The 17,021-nt window shown below is 52.4% G+C and overlaps 1 protein-coding gene across 1 annotated transcript; it reads right to left on the reverse strand.

Moving 5' to 3' along the window:
- Positions 1-218: 218 nt before the first annotated feature.
- Positions 219-2,338, reverse strand: LOC145407065 (uncharacterized). The gene is made up of 2 exons (XM_080278089.1): positions 1,724-2,338; positions 219-302 (listed from the first exon to the last, which is right to left on the reverse strand). The coding sequence occupies exons 1-2, from the start codon at positions 2,336-2,338 to the stop codon at positions 219-221; spliced, it is 699 nt and encodes a 232-aa protein (XP_080134215.1).
- Positions 2,339-17,021: the final 14,683 nt, after the last annotated feature.

Here is a 17,021-nt window from a genome sequence, read left to right on the forward strand (position 1 = left end):
CAGGAACAACAGGAGGAGGAAGTCCGATGGACTTTCTGGCTCCCGCGGCAGGTCTGATGGACTCTACTGCTCTCCTGCTGCCAGGGGAAAGTTGCAGCTGGGGGACGACCGGTGGTCTCTACCCTGGTGGCAGGTCCGATGGACTTTACCATAGGCCCGCCTCCCTCCTTGGGACTGCAGGTGAGGGTCGTCTGGCTGATGGTCTAAGATGCCTGCTCTCAAAGGTGGGCGGCAGAAGAAGGAGGTCCGGTGGACTCCCTTTCTACAGGAGGTCCGATGGACTTTGCTGTGCTGCTGCTCCCCTGGGGAAAAGTAGGGCTTTGAGGACCGGTGGTCTCTACCTCTTTTAGTGGCAGGTCTGATGGACTCTGTTACTGAGGGCCTACTTGGGACTGTATTGAAACAAGTCCCACCCCGAGTCTGGTGAGTGCTGTCCTCATCAAAGGGTAATGCACCTGGCTGATGCACTTCCCGTGTGTCTGGCTGGGTGGAAGAGGGGCATAAGGTAGCTTGGGGCATGGACCGGTGTGGTGTGGGACACCTGTAGGCCTCCCTGTGGCCTCCTCTTGGGGTGGGTGTCGCCTCCCCGTACCTTCCTCTCGGGGTGGTTGTGCTGGGGTCACTCCGTCAGGTGGGTATTTCACCACCGTCGTGGGGGTGGAAGTCACTTCCCCATGGCTGGAGGTGGTAGGTATCCACAGTGGACGTCTGATAGGAGGGCGTGAGGTGGTGGAGCAGGTTTGTCCAGTAATGTGTAGGGTGGTTTGGCTCCTGGTGTGGACAATAGATGATGGTCAGGGTGGATGGCTGGTGTGTCTGCTGGAGGAAGTGGACGAGTTGTGCTGTGCCTTTGAGCCAGCATTTGCGTCCTCCGGCTAGGGTCTACATGATGTATTTGATTTTCCTCTCGGGTGGCAGGGAGTGAGGTGAGTGACCTGTGAATTCCGGCTGCAGACTGCAGAAGAGTGAGGTCGCCCTGCTTTGAGGAGGTTGTGGAGGGGTCGCCCTAAGCAGCTTAGTAGGGTGGGCTACTGGAATTTTCCATCTCGTGAGGTGTATTTTTAGGGCAAGGGGGGAGGTGTTGGGGGTGGGTGGTGTGGTGGGGGTTGGTGTGGGTGGAGGTGAGGGTGTTGGAGCATATCTGGCTGGAGGGCATGATAGGCATCCTGATCTGGTTCGGGTGGTGGTTAGCACGGGTGTGGGTGGTGAGGGAGTGGGTGGCATGCTGGAGGAGTGGGCAGTTGGTGAGTGGGTGGGTGGAGTTGTGATTCAGGGTGGTGGTGGAGGAGTGGGAGGGAGAGGATGAGGAAGTGGAGTGGCTGCTAGTGATGGGGTGGAGGGAGGAGTGGGTGAAGGTGATGGGTGTGGGGGCGTTGGTTGGTCACATGGTGTTGGCCATGGGAAAGACGGCATGGTGGAGGAGGTGAGTGTGTGAGGTGAGGTCGTTGAAGGTGAGTGGGTGGGTTGAGGGGAAGCTGAGGAGTCGGGGGTTGGTGCTGTGGTGGTGGAGTGGGGGCTGGAGGGGGGCGAGGAGAGAGAAGGGGTGATGTAGCTAGAGTATGAGTCAGCGTCGTGCTCAGGTGGTGGGGTGCGGGGGCTGGGCAGGTGGGTGAGGGCGGCGGGGTGGTGGGATTGGACGTGAGTGAAAGCGACGCACGTGGGGGTTTCGGTATGTGCGGGCGGTGTTGTAATATTATATGACAACTTGATATGGGATGGAAACCTTCACAATCTTAAAAGGTCCTATGTAGAATGGTGCTAGTGTGTTTGGTGTCGGCAGTGTAGCCACCATGACAGAGTCACCTGGTTTGTAGGGGCTAGTTGCAGTGGTGTCAGGTTTTAGGTCCTCGGTGTTTTGAAGTTGGTGTAGTTTTCGTTTGAGGTGGTGTAGGGGGTCAGGGGTGGGGGAGGTGGCGGGTGATTGCAGGTGCTGGCAGAGTGGCAGGAGGAGGGGTGCCTCGTCGAACACTCGCTCATGTGGGGTGATGCCGTCCTCGCGAGGGCAGGAGTTCATTCCCCATTGCACGATCTTGACATGGGCTGGCCAGTTGTTGTGCTGGGTCTCCTGGATTCTAGTTCGCACCTGGTTGAGTAGAGTGCAATGGCTCCTCTTGTAGATACCATTTCCTTGCGGCCAATATGGTGGGGAATGGGAAATGCTGTAGCCGAATAATCCAGTGAGCTCTCTCCATATTTTGCTTGTGAATTCTGGGGCCTTGTCAGAGTGGAGAGCCTGGGGAATGCCAAAGTAGGGGAACATGTGGTGGACCAGTGTGTCTGCGATGGCGATGGCGTGATGCTCTTTCGCCGGATGGGCAATCAGGAACTTAGAGTACATGTCGACGAACGTGATGCTGTACTTATAGCCGGATTAGGGTGGAAGAAGTCCGAAGACGTCAACTGATAGGAGCTACCAAGGTTACCGGCTAGGATGTTTCCAGATGGGTCTGGTGTTTTGGTGGTGTCCTTTCTGAGGGCACATGCTTGGCACGCCTGGACGACTTGTTTGGCAAGGTGGGAGGGGTTCAGGGTCCAATAAATGTCATTGAATATCTGTAAGAGTTTTTTGGTTCCGAGGTGTATTCCACTGTCTGAATGTAGGTGGGTTAAGGTGTCGAGGGCAGTGTCTGGGTTTAGGGCGATGTGGCCTGGGTAAGTGCACAGGTGGTCACTGTGTGTCTGGAGTTTGGAGAAAACGTGTGATGGTATCGAGTCAGGGCGGTCTTTTTCTTGCCAATGTTGTAGGAGGGTGGAAGTGGCACGGGTGGAATTTAAGGGCAATCTGGAGAGGGCATCGGCATTTGTGTGGAGTTTGCCGGGCTGATACACTATGTCAAATTTAAATTGCTCAAGGGTTTCCCTCCATCGGATGATCTTGGAGTTATGAGTCTGATTGTTGTAGCCACTGTAGGGACTGGTGGTCAGTGATTATGGTGACATGGGTGCCAGACAGGTAAGCCCAGGAGTACTTCAGGGCCCAAATGATGCCCAGGCATTCTCGCTTGGTAGCAGCGTAATTCTTTTCAGCTTGGTTCAGCATGTAACTAGTGTAGGCGATGATGTGCTCCTGCCCTTTTTGGACTTGGGCTAGGACAGCTCCGATCGCCACTAGAGATACGTCGGTGTACAGGCAAAAAGGGAGGGTGTAGTCTGAGAATGCAATTATAGGGGCAATGATCAGCTTGTCCTTGAGGGTGCTGAATGCCTGTACTCGGTCCTCTGTCCAGGTAAAAGTTTCCCCTTTCCTTGTTAGGTCGTGGAGTGGCTTTGTGATGTTTGCGAAGCCTTTCACAAAACGTTGGTAGTATGATTCAAGGCTGATGAAGGTGCAGACCTCGTGGACGTCTCGGGGTAGGGGGAGGTCTGCTATGGCTCAATTTCGCCGGGTCAGGGGCTATGCCTTTCTTGGGGATGACATGTCCCAGGATGGAGACGGAGCATTGTGCTAGGACACACTTGGATGGCCCAAGCTTAAGCCCAGGTTTGGCTGAAGATAATTTTGTCATCTAGGTAAGCGAGGCATATTTCCCAGGTGAGGCCGCTGAGTACTGACTCCATCAGTCTGGAGAATGTTGCGAGGACATTGCAGAGGCCAAAGGGAAGCACGTTGAATTCATAATGCTTCCTGTTGCTTGTAGAAAATGCGGTTTTGCCTCTGTCGTTGGGGTGCACTGGGATCTGCCAGTACCCTGACTGCAGGTCGAGGGTGGAGAACCAGGGGATGCCCCTTACAGGGAGTCAAGGGAATCATTGATTCTGGGCAGAGTTGTGGCGTCCTTGGTAGTTACGTCATTGAGTCATCGGTAGTCCATACAGAAGCTTTGAGTGCAATGTTATTTCTTCACCAGGACGACAGGGGAGGACCAAGGGCTGGTGGAGGGTGATATAACGCTGGCATTTAACATGTCCTGGACCTGCCAGTCTTCCTCAGCCCGTTAATTAGGGTTCTTCCTCCGTGAGGGTTGGTGTATTGGTGGTCCCATTATGTGTATCTCGTGGGACAGATATGTGGTGTGGTCGATGTCTGTTGGTCCCAACGGGAAGATGTCTTGGAAGTCCAGGAGGAGGCATCGAAGGCTGTCGGTTTGTCGTGATGAGAGGTGTTCTGGTATGAGGGGGAGGGCGTGGGAGGGAAGGGAGGGGGGGAAAGGTGCAGGACTCAGCTCCCTCCATCTCATCGACCACTAGTCCCTTGGGGAGGGTGAGGGGAATGGTGGAAATGTTGGTGATGCGCACTGCTCCGATGTGGGGGGGAAGGAAGGTGGGTTGCAAAAGGCAGGAGGCAATGGCACCTGTAGTTAGATTTGGAGAGAACAATATGGAGTTTCCAGCGGGTCGATGTAGACGAAGCCATGCCTCATGATGAGGGGGGAATGGTGATGGTGGAGGCGATGGTAGCGGGGAAGGTGAGGGTTTGAGGGGGGAGGGGAAGGTCACTAGGGGTTGTGGGGGGGTAGGGTAGATGAAATGATGGGATGGTTAGGGGGGCAGGGAGGGTGTGTGTGCGTGAGCAGTGTGGCTGAGGGGGGGAATCTGGTGGTTTGTTGAAATGCAGGCACTGCTTTTGGCAGTCAATACTGGTGTGGAGTTTTTGTAGGAGATCTAGCCCCAGGTAGCCATCGTATGCACAGCAGGTTGAATCGATAACAATAAATCTGTGCTGAGTGAACACATTTTGGTGGGTTTCAGCACATTGGGCCCGTGTCTCCGCGTGGATGGGCAGGGGGCCATCCCCCACATTTACGAGATGGGCGGAGGTGGCAAGGAGAGGGCCAAAGGCTGTGGAGTGGCGGGGGTAGAAGTGACGGTAGAGGCATGATCTGGCTGCTTCCGTATCAACCAGAAGCCACGTCTTCACCCTGTTCAGCCTCATCTTGTTGTAGACTGTGGGGTGGTATTTGTGTGAGGTGGCCCCCGCCACCGTGGGGAAGTGCGGGGGCGGTCCTAAAAATTCTAGCTGCTGTAGGGCGTTCTTCTCTCTGAGTTCTGTTTCCTCAGGCTCGGGATAGTTGGTTGTGGGGCCCTCGTCCTCGAAGTTGTCGTCCTTAATGGCAGAGACCTTGCGGCGCCTCTGGTTGGCTGCCTTGCATCGGGTGGCCTTCAGCTGCTCTCTCATGGCGTGTACGGGGCAACGGTGGCTGCATGCAGAGAATTCCCACGGGTTGATAGAGATCAAGTTAGTGGTTTATCTGGGGTCGCGACGTCCCTTGGTGGGGAGTGCTCTTGGCATGGTGGGGGGGTTTGGAGGAGCAGCGTTCCTGGGGGGCGTCCGGGGTTTGATGGGGGGGTTTGGAGGAGCAGCGTTCCTGGGGGGTGTCTGGGGTTTGGTGGGGGGAGGTTTTCATGTAGGGACTCGGTTAACTGCCCCGATCTGCTGGGGAGTGGTGCAGGTGGGAAGGAGGCGCTTTACCAGCTGAATGTCTCTATCAAGGTCCCCTGCCGGATTGCAGACCGTAAAGACAGTGTTCTCTGATGACACTAGGGAGGGTCCTCAGTAGAATGTTGAAGGTGTGTTGGTCCTGGGTGGCGGCATCGGCCTCCAGGTAGGTAGCGGTGACGAGTTGCCTGGCCTGGACGAGGGTGTCATCTAGGTTACCGTCATAGGTGAGGGCGTCTAGCTGAGAGAAGGTGACAACCTTCCCCAGTGAGGGTGTGACTGCTTGTGTCACTATTTGTTTAAATTGTACCCACGTTAGCTCCGGAACAATCTTTGTCGCAATAATGGAGACCACTTTTCCCAGGTGTGGGGGCGTCACTGCGATCTTTTCTCTGTCATGTTCAAAACTTATGTCCAATATAAGTTTGACCATGCACATATATGTGTTTATGTCACACTGATTGGGGTCGAATGTAGGTAACTGGACGTGCGGTTTGGCAGCCATTATTGTTACTTTCCCTTCATCCCCTGTTGCTCTCTACCGGATCTGGAACCACCGCTAGCCAGTGTTATGTAGTGTATTCTGCGTCCAACTCTTTGAACTCAGATACGGGCATGGACTTGGGTTCTTTTGTTCAGGACTGGGCTAGAGCATGCAAACAAGGGATATAGCTCAAACACAGGCTAACCAGACTTACACGTATATTACCTTACAGACAAATACAGTGTACTTTACACAATTAGTACATGAGGCAACACTATATATGAGGCACAAGTATGGTGCATCTCACAACAGTATGTATCACAGGGGACAAGTATTCCACAGAGTTATGACACTATAGATGATCGCAAGTATTACAAAAGGGTAGTGACATTACAACTGGGGCACAAATATTACACAAGGGTTGTGGGGTACAACATTATGCATAGTATATAACACAGGGGTCCATGATACTATACAGTAGAGGAGTCACAAGTGTTACACAAGGGTCAAGATATTATGGACGGGGTACAAATATTACACAGGGTCTATAACACACAGAGTTTGTGATATTATAAGGGAGTCACAAGTATTACACAGGGGCATGACACACTGGACAGGGGGGGAATAAGTATCACTCAGGGTCTATAGCACTATGGATGGGACACAAGTGTTGCACAGAGTCGATAACACCACGGGTTGGGCACTGAGATGCACAGAGGCTACGTTGCAGGTAGGTACAGGTGACGGCCCAGTATGGGAGGAGAGCCATCAGGGGTGCGCTCCAGATAGGAGTGCCAGTCTTGGGTGGCGTACTCTGGAGTCCAGTGTAAGCTGGAGGGTGGCGTGGTGGGCGGCCCCTTCCTGGTGGGGCCCTTAGGAGTGTGGTGGCCCTTGGGACTGGAGCCAAACAGGGCTAAGAGGTGCGCTGCATGGTGCTTGCCCTTGGCTGTGGTGGGAGTCCTGAAGGAGGGTCCGGGCTGGTCCAGGCCCGGGGTCAGCTGCGGGTTGTCCCTTGATGTCTGAGGGCTGCAATCTCGCTGATAGGGGAAGGCTGTCAGGGGTCATCTGTGGCAGCTGACCCTTGGAGAGTCCATCAGCTGCTGGGGGCATCGGGGTCTGGGCTGCAGGGACAGGGCACCCAGGCTCACAACAGGTCTGCTCCAGACACTTTCCAACAGGAGTCCTGTTGGGGAACAATCTCCGCCCTTTGTAGACGAGGGGGACAAGGAGGGGCATCTTGCTCGGTCTCTGGAGGGGCAGGTGAGCCAGAGACGGTGCCCTCATAGGGAGCCTCCGGGTTAGTGAAGGAAGGACGACCAGTGGTCTCTCCCTCAGCCTGGCAGGTCCGATGGACTCTACTGGAACTCCAGTCCGAGGCAGAGGAAGGAGATCCGGTGGATTCTCCTTCCACCTGGCGGGTCCAATGGACTCCACCCAGGCTTCCTCCTGAGGAAGTGGACGAAGGAGGTCCGGTGGACTCTCCCTCGATCCGACAGGTCCGATGGACTCTGTTGGGGGACCACTCATCCCCGGAACAACAGGAGGAGGAAGTCCAGCAGACTTTCTGGCTCCCGGGGCAGGTCCGATGGACTCTACTACTCTCCTTCTGCCGGGGGAAAGTTGCAGCTAGGGGACGACTGGTAGTTTCTCCCCCTGTGGCAGGTCCGATGGACTCTACCACGGGCCTGCCCCCCTCCTTGGGACTGCAGGTGAGGGTCGTCTGGCAGATGGTCTGAGATGCCTGCTCCTGAAGGTGGGTGGCAGAAGAAGGTCTGGTGTACTCCCCTTCTACAGAAGGTCCGATTTACTCTGCTGCTGCTCCTCTGGGGAAAAGTAGGGCTTTGAGGACCGGTGGTCTCTCTATCTCTTTTAGTGGCAGGTCCGGTGGACTCTGCTACCGAGGGCTTACTTGGGACCGTATTGAAACAAGTCCCAGCCTGAGTCTGGTGTGTGCTGTCCTCATCAGAGGGTAATGCACCTGGCCAATGAACTCCCGTGGGAGTTCCCTCAATGCTTCTTCGGAACCCAGTGTATTTGATTCCATATCCACTCAGTTGAGTAACCTTGACCTGGCCTTGGCAATGAAATTACCATTTTGGGTGATTTTAACATACATAATGTTGAATGGTTATTGCATTCTGCCCGGACTGACGACGCTGGTCTAGAATGCGAGCTGTTTGCGGAATCGTTTAATCTCACCCAGTTGGTAAAGCAACCAACCAGAATACCTGATAATCCTGACCATAATGCCCATCTCTTGGATTTATTCTTGACAAATAATCCAGATCAATACAGGATAGAGGTACTGTCACCACTTGGATCCTCTGACCACAATCTCATCAAAGCCTCATTAGTTAACCCTCCTACACCTCCCCATTCCGAACCTGTCAGGGTGACCCGATGGCACTTTGACAGGGCAGACTGGGATGGATTTAGAAATTATCTTGCTGATGTTCCATGGCAGTCTTTCTTCTCTAGTGATCCCAATTCTACCCAGTCCCACATTTGCGACTTAATACTAGCTGGTATGGATTTATTCATACCAAGTCAATAATTCACTAAAAGATCAAACTCTCCAAAATGGTTTGATGGCAATTGTGCCAGAGCAACAGCCCAAAAGTCATTAGCATATAACTCTTACTTATAATAAAAAACATCTGAATCACTCTCCCAATTTAAAATTGCTAGAAATCATGCAAAAGCTTTATTAAATCTATCTAAATCAAACTTTCTTCAAAAGCAAGCATCAAAACTACTTAACAACCCTAATGACAATAGAATATTCTGGTCAACTCTTAAGTCTTTCACTAATAACTTTAACAAGTCATCTTCCATTCCCCCACTAAAATCTTCAGATGGCAATATTACAAATGACCCACGTGGGAAAGCAGATATCTTTGCTAGTACCTTTGCCAGAAACTCTACCATAGATGATACCAGCCAAAATGTCTCAGTACTGGAACTTGATTCTCCCGAAATTGCCCCACTTAAAATACAGACAAGATTCGTAAAATCCATCCTAGACAATTTACCTGCCAACAAAGCTCCAGGCCCAGATGGAATTCCGCCAATTCTGTTGAAAAAGTGTTCCCCTGAACTTGCCTCTGTCCTAGCCAAATTATTCAGACTATGCATACGTACTTCTTTATTCCCAAATTCATGGAAAGAAGCCAATATCCACCCAGTTCCGAAGAAAGGAAGTTCGTCTGACCCCTCCAATTACAGACCAATAGCTGTCACATCTTCTCTTGGTAAGGTATTTGAAAATTTAGTTAATAAGCATATTGTTAAACATCTTGAATCCAACAACTTAATTAGTGATAGACAATACGGTTTTCGCCACGAAAGATCCACCATTGACATACTCAATCTCTTAACTCATACCATCCATCAGTCAATTGATCTTTTTGGAGAAACTCATGCAGTAGCTCTTGATATCTCTAAAGCTTTCGACAGAGTATGGCACCGTTCCCTGCTGTCCAAACTCCCTTGCTATGGACTAACATCTTTTGTTCCTTTGATTTCTTCTTATCTTAGTGACAGGAAAATAAGAGTAAAAGTAGATGATGTATATTCGAATTTCCACTCAATTAACGCTGGCGTGCCGCAGGGATCAGTTCTGGCGCCAACCCTATTTCTGGTTCATATTAATGATCTCTTATCTGTCACTCACAATCCCGTTCACTCATATGCAGATGACTCAACACTACATAGTTCATTCACACTCAGACATCCATTTACAAAGTTTAATATCTCTACCTCTCAACTCAGTACAGCCATCTCCATAAATCAAGATCTAGCTACAATCAGTGAATGGGGACAAAACAATCTTGTCTCTTTTAATGCTAGTAAAACTAAATATATACAGTTTACTAATAGACAGATATTGCCAGATTCGTACATTACCTTCAGGGCTACTAATATTCCCATCTCCAAAAGTATTGAAATTCTTGGTGTCTCACTTAACAGTGCCCTCAGCTGGACCTCTCATGTCAGATCACTTGCTAAAACCGCCTCAAAGAAACTTGGATTATCGTACAGAGTCCGTAACTTCTTCGCCGATGAGCAGTTAGCTATAATTTATAAGAGTCATGTGCGCTCTCAGCTTGAATATTGCTCACCCTTGTGGAATGGTTGTGGAGAGGTTGCATTAAGACAACTAGACAAAATTCAGAATAAAGCTGTTAGAATCATTAACAACTCTGCCATTACATATAAACTACCTCCCCTGCAAGTAAGAAGGAATGTTGCCTCCCTTGCATTATTTTACAGATATTTTTTTGGCAAATACTCAGACGAAGTTGCGTCCATGGTGCCACCTCTCCATGCCTTCCCTCGTGCTACACGGGCATCTGGTGGCGCTCATGACTGGAATGTCACTCAACTATATTGCAGAACTTCTGCCTATCAGAATTCTTTCATTCCCCGAACTGCATCTCTCTGGAACTCACTTCCCCAGAGTTGTTTTCCTCCAAATTTCAACCCACAACTGTTCAAGTCTAACTGTTACAGATATTTTATGAATAGAGGACACCAGTAATCTGGTGTATGGATTATTTTTTTTTCCCCATTTGTTTTTCCTTCCTCCGTTCTGTTATTTAAAAAATAAAAATAAAATGAAAAATAAGGTAGCTTGGGACATGAGCCGATGTGGTGCAGGACACCTGTAAGCCTCCCCGTGGCCTCCTCTTGGGGTGGGTGTCGCCTCACCGTATCTTCCTCTCGGGGTGGTTGTGCCGAGGTTGCTCCATTGGGTGTATTTCAACTAAAGTAATATTAAACAGGGACATATAAATCAGTGAAAATATTTCCTGCATTCATTATGCTTTTTTTTTTTTTTTAACAGGAAAACAGAATAGAATGGAAAATTACGTTCCTAAATCATATTCCTGGACATTAAAAATATTGAACCGAGAAAGAAAGAAGAGAAATTTGCTGAACCTGACTGATATGTCTTCATCACTGAGCTTTATATTATGGAGAGGCTATCTCCACAGCGAGCGTGTAACTTTGGTGGCCAAGATGAAACACCACCACTCATGGCCCCCACAATGGCAATGCAATTGGATCACTGTTCTTAGTGTTATGCGGGGTGTTTTTAGTCCGACCTCTCGTCCTAAAAACGCCCGCGACTGAGCGGGGTCCTTTTTCCGGACCGGAAATAAAGCACCAACAAAGGAACAGGGCATAAAAACTCGGCAGTACACCTTAACACATCTATTACACTAATTCAATACACCTTACAATAAAAAAACAGAGACACTGGATATGGTATGAACAGGAAGACAGAGCGGGTTTACTAACACACACTATATACACAAGAATGTCAAGGGCAGAATTCATACATATATCATAGGTTGGTAATCATTAGAACATGGCATCGGTATTATGAACAGTGAATAATTGTCATATGGTGTTCTAGAGAAGATGCACAATATATAGTTGGAACAACTGGTCTGGTTGGCTTATATTTGTATATATTTGGTACAGCACGTGGCACGTCATCAGGGATTGTCACTTTGCCGCGGCGACACTGTTGTACTGGTTTTCTGGTCTTTCTACCACTGAGAGAGTTTCTTCACATTTAGTCACTTTATATATATGTTCTCTGACTCTGATTTACTGCCTTGAGATTCACTACTATAGTGCATTACTTCACATTAACTTCCGCACTGTTTCACTGTCACCTTTGTCACTGTCTCTGAAGGTTGCACTCATACATTACAGACGAGATGCGTTAAAGTCGCCACTAATACCCGGTACCTGGGTTAACAGAGGTGGCGCCCGGGCGTGGGAGGGGGCCCTCCAGGGGAAACCTCCTGCAGGAGACAAGGGATCGCCCGCAGGGGCGTCATCGCCTGGACTTCCTTCGTCCCGGGGGGTGCAGGGAGGCGCTTCAATCTGGGGGCATCGACCTGGTGAGTGGCCCTCGTGTAGGGGCCTCGTCGGTGGGGTGCAGGGAGGCCCGCCAGTCTGGGAGCCTCGACCTGGTAGGTGGCCCTCGGGGCTGGGGCCAAACAACTCCAGGAGCCGGGCCTGTCGCCTCTTACTCCTGGCGGAGGGCCGTGGGGGAGTGGGGCCCAGACGGTCCTGCTCAGGGGTCTGCTGACCGGCACTGGAGGCCCAGGTGCTGCGGTCGCCTGTAGGGCAAGGCGCCGTCAGGAGGGAACTGTGGCACTTCTTCTGTGGGGTGTCCGTCAGGGGCCGGGGCTGTCCAGGGGTTGGCTTCAGGGCTGGAACAGGACCACTCCATCACTCTAGGAACGGCAGCACCTCCGGGGAACCACACCTGGAGGGAGACAGAAGGGCGTCCCACGCAGCCGAGAGGTAGTGGGCCGGCCGCGCAAGGGATCTTCCCCTCCGGGAAAACCCTAGGAACTGTAGATGAAGGGCGTACGATGGCCAGTCCTTCCCCGACATGTACGATGGCTGTGTTGGGGGTTCCACAGCTCCTGAGGGCAGCAGCTGAAGGGGGTACGATGGCCACTCCTTCCCCCACACGTGCGATGGCCGTGTTGGCGGTGCTGCTCCAGAAGGAGTAAGAGGCAGATGAGGGGCGTACGATGGTCGCTCCCTCCCCGGCACGTACAATGGCCGTGTTGGCGGTGTTACTCCCGTAGGAGGAGGAGGAAGTCGATGAGGGGCGTACGATGGCCGTTCACTCCCCGACACATACGATGGCCGTGTTCGCGGTTCCACTTTTCCTTCCTTTGCCTGTCGGTGTGCGCTCAATAGCTACTCCACTGAGGCCATCTCCAGATAGGTCTGTAACTGAAGGGCATACGATGGCCGCTCCTTCCCCCACACGTACGATGGCCGTGTTGGCGGTATTACAGGGGGAAACAACTGAGGGGCATACGATGGCCGCTCCCTCCCCGGTATGTACGATGGCCGTAACCGCGGTGTTGTTTGGGACTGTTTCTGGAGCAGTCCCACCCCAAACCTGGTGAAGGCTGCCCCGCTTGCAGGGTCGTTCCTTCTTCCTATGTGGTCGCCATTGGGTCGGTTCCGTGGAAGAGGAACTCAAGGTAGGGGACCACCCTTCTTGCTCCGGGTCAGGCTTACCTTGCCCTGGCCTGCCGTGGTGTCCTCCTGGGATGGTGGTGGGGCTGCGAGTCGGGAGTGGGGTGGGGGTGGTGGGGTGGTTGGTCCGGCGGCGGCAGAGGTGTGTATTTTACCACCTTCCGTGGTCAAGAAGTCACGGCCCCATGACTGGAGGTGGTAGGTGGTGGTGGTGGGTGTCTGGTGAGCCGGTTGGATGTGCCAGAGGAGAGTAGTCCAGTGGTAAGTGGTGGTGTTTGGCTCCTGGTGGGGGTTGAGGGTGAGCCAGACCAATGAAGGCTGCGTGGTGTGGCGTAGGATACGGAGGAGTTGTTGGGTCCCCCATAGTCTGACGGGTGGGCGGTCGTATGGGCGCCATTGTATGCGGTCAATTCGCATCTCTTGAGGTGGTATTTGGTGCAGAGGTAGAGGCTATATGCTGGCGATGGAGGAGGGGATGGGCCTTTTATGCAGGAGGATATGGTGGAAGGAGCGCTGTCCTTTGGGGAATTGGGAATTGGGAACTTTCCACCTTGCATGATGGATGGGGAGTGTGATGGGGGTGGTGTTGGGGGTATGGGTGGTATGTTTTGGGGAATGTGAGGTAGTAGGGGAAGTGGGGGTGGGTGTAGGGATGTATCTTGATGGTGGGCATAAGAGGCGTCCTGATCTGGTTGTAGTGGTGGTGAGGGTGGGTATTGGTGGTGAAGGTGGGGAGGCACGTGGTGGTGTGGGCGTTCTAATTTGGTCATAGGCGGTTGTGGGTGGGGGTGTGGGGTGTCGTGTGTAGTGAGAATGGTCGGTGGGCAAGGAGTGGGCAGGAGTGGGTGCATGGGTGGTGTTGTTGGCAGGTGGAGTGTGTACACGTGGTGGGCTAGTAGGTGGGGCGGTGCATGGAGGGGTGCGGGAGGGGTGTAGGGGTGGTGCTGGTGGTGCGGTGGTGTTGGGTGCGTTTTCCGTCCGGTGATGGGGTGTGGTGTGGGTGGTGGGTGCCGCGGGTGGTGGTTGACAGTGGCATGGTGGTGATAGTGCTGTGGGCGTGGGGGAATCATGGCAAGTTGGAGGCGGTGAGGAGTCAGAATTGGGGAGAGTTGGTGGTGGGTCGGGTGTCGGTATAGGGGGCTGCGGGGTGGCAGTGGGTGAGGCAGAGGGGGGGGGGTTGAGAAGGAGTAGGTGTATGGATCAGGGGGGCGATTCTCGGAAGATGCTGAGGTGGGTGGTGCGCGGCGGGAGGTGTGTGGCGCGCGGCTGAGTGTGGGTTCATTGTTGGTGGGGCGGAAGGGATGCACGTGCCTGTTCCTGTATGTGCATATTTGTCCATGGTGGCTGATAGTGACTTGGTAGGGGTTGGGGATGTTGGTGATAGTGAAGGGACCGTCAAATTGGTGGGAGGTTTTGCTGGGGATTGGCAGACGTGCCATGACGACGGAATCACATGTTTTGTAGGGGTTGGAGGGGAGTGTGTCGGATTGTAGGTCCTGTTGGGCTTGGAGATGGTGGAGACGTTTTTTTAGGTGGTGTAGGGGGTCAGTGGCGGAGGGTGGGGTGGGTGGTTGGAGGTGTTGACGGAGGGGTTAGAGGAGCGGGGCTTCCCCGAAGACTTGCTCGTGGGGTGTTTTGCTGTCGTCTCTGGGGCATGTGTTGAGGCCCCACTGCACGATTTTAACGTAGGCTGGCCAATCATCGTTGCCTGTTTGCACAATTCTGGTTCTGGCTTGGTTTAGGAGGGATCTATGACTTCTCTCGCAGATGCTATTTCCCTGCAGCCAGTATGGAGAGGAGTGGGAAATATGGTAGCCAAAGATTGTTGCGAGTTCCTCCCAGATCTTGCCCGTGAATTCTGGGGTGTTATTTGAATGTAGGGCTTGGGGAATCCCTAAGTAGGGAAAGACATGGCAGACTAATGCATCGGTGACTGTGACGGCGTTGTGGTCTTTATCGGGGCAGGCAATGATGAACTTGGAATATACATCAACGTAGATGATGTATTTGTATCCCGCTTTAGGTGCAAGAGGGCCGACGACATCAACTGAGAGCAGCTGCCACGGTTTTTGAGCCGTGAGTTTCCCCGATGGTCCAGGCATGCGTGTGATATCTTTCCCTAAGGCACAGGCTTGGCATGCTTGAATGATGTTTTTGACGATGTTTGAGGGGTTTAGTGTCCAATATATGTAGTTGAAGATTTGCAGGAGTTTTTTTGTGCCGAGGTGAATGCCACTGTTGGCATGAAGGTGGAGCATGGCATCGTGTGCAGTGTCGGGGTCGAGGACGATATGGCCGTCTGGGTTGAAGAGTTGATCGCCTTGCTGGTATAGTTTGGCGAAGGTATGTGGCGGGATCCAGTTGGGCCATTGATTATTCCACCACATTTGCATTAGGTCGGTGTCGAGGCGAATCGCGCCGATGGGGAGGAGGGAAAGGGCATCAGCATTGGTGTGTAATTTCCCGGGCCGGTAGGATATTTCGAAATTGAATTCCTCCAGAGCCTCTGGCCAACGAATGAGTTGGGCGTTGATGGTGTTAGATTGTCGTAGCCATTGAAGTGATTGGTGATCTGTAATAATTACTATGTGGGTGCCAGAGATGTATGAACGGAAATAGTCCAACGCCCAGACGATGCCAAGGCACTCACGCTTGGTGGCAGCGTAATTTCGTTCGGCCTGATTGAGGGTGCAGCTGGCACAGGTGATGATGTGTTCTCGGCCATTTTGTACCTGAGTGAGTACAGCCCCTATGTCAATGAGGGAGACGTCGGTGTAAAGACGGAAGGGAAAGTTGTAGTCCGGGAAGGCTACAATGGGGGCTGATATGAGTTTTGATTTGAGGGTGGTAAATGCTGTTTTCCTTGCATCCATCCAGAATATGGTTCACCTTTTTTTGTGAGATCATGCAGGGGTTTAGCAATGTCCGTGAAGCCTTTGACGAAACATCGGTAGTAGGAAGTTAGGCCTACGAAGGCCCACGTTTCGTGAACATCTCTGGGTAGAGGGAGGTCGGCTATGGCGCCGAGTTTGTCGGGATCGGGAGATATGCCTTCGGCTCTGATCACGTGCCCAAGGAAGGAGACGGATCTCTCGGCTAGGATGCATTTGGATGGTTTTAGTTTAAGTCCGGCCTGGCATATATGTATGATGACTTGTTTGAGGCAGTGGAGGTGGTCTGCCCAAGTACGGCTGAATACTATGACGTCGAGATACACCATGCAGATCTCCCAGGTAAGGCCGCTCAGGACCGACTCCATGAGACAGGAGAATGTAGCTGCGGCATTGCAGAGTCCAAAGGGGAGGATGATGAACTTGTAATGTTTGCCGTTTGGGGTTGAGAAGGCAGTTTTTTGTTTGTCTTCTGGGTGGACGGGGACGGACCTGCCAGTAACCTGATTGCAGGTCGAGGGTGGAAAACCACAATGAGCAGTGTAATGTGTCGAGGGAATCGTCAATTTGGGGTAGGGGTGTGGCTTCCTTGGCGGTAACATCATTGAGCTTGCGGTAGTCCACACAGAACCGCATGGTGCCATCCCTTTTTCTAACCAGCATGACAGGGAAGGACCATGGGCTGGTGGAGTTAGAATAACGCCAACATTGAGCATGTCCTGGACCTGCCGGTCTTCCTCTGCTCGCTGGTTGGGGTTTTTGCGGTGTAAGGGTTGACGGATGGGTGGGCCGGTGGTGTGGATCTCGTGATTGAGATAGGTAATGTGGCCGATGTCTGTTGGGCCTGATGAAAAAAGGTCTTGAAAATCCAGGAGTAACTGTCGGAGGCTGTTAGTTTGGGTGGTGGAGAGGTGGGAAGGTAGAGTGGGAGGGTTGGAAGGAGGTGATTCGCAGGGTTCTGCCTCCTCCATGTCGCCTACGATCAATCCTCGTGGTAGGGTAAGTGGTGTGGCAGCGAGGTTCGCGATGCGGACCGCACGGACATGGGGGGGAATGAAAGTTGGGGATACTAAACAGGATGAGAGGGGTCCGGTAGGTAGGGCTGGGGAGAAGAGGATGGAGGTACCGGAGGGTCGGTTGAGTTGTAACCAAGCCTCATGGTGGGGTGGAATGGTGATAGATGAAGCAATGGAGGCGGGAAAAGTTGGAGGTGAAGGTGGAATAGGTGAGGGAGAGCGTGAGGGGT

This window comes from Coenobita brevimanus, chromosome 72 (assembly GCF_032717465.1).
Source record: "Coenobita brevimanus isolate Jiangsu-jjx chromosome 72, ASM3271746v2, whole genome shotgun sequence".
NCBI lineage: Eukaryota > Metazoa > Arthropoda > Malacostraca > Decapoda > Coenobitidae > Coenobita > Coenobita brevimanus.

Excerpts from the sequence above, each read along its gene's own strand:
- LOC145407065 (XM_080278089.1), bottom strand. The coding sequence starts at position 2,338 with ATGTACTCTAAGTTCCTGATTGCCCATCCGGCGAAAGAGCATCACGCC. Across the intron at positions 303-1,723 it reads GACCTTTTAAGATTGTGAAG|GGGAGCAGCAGCACAGCAAA; the intron begins GTTTCCATCCCA and ends ACTTTTCCCCAG.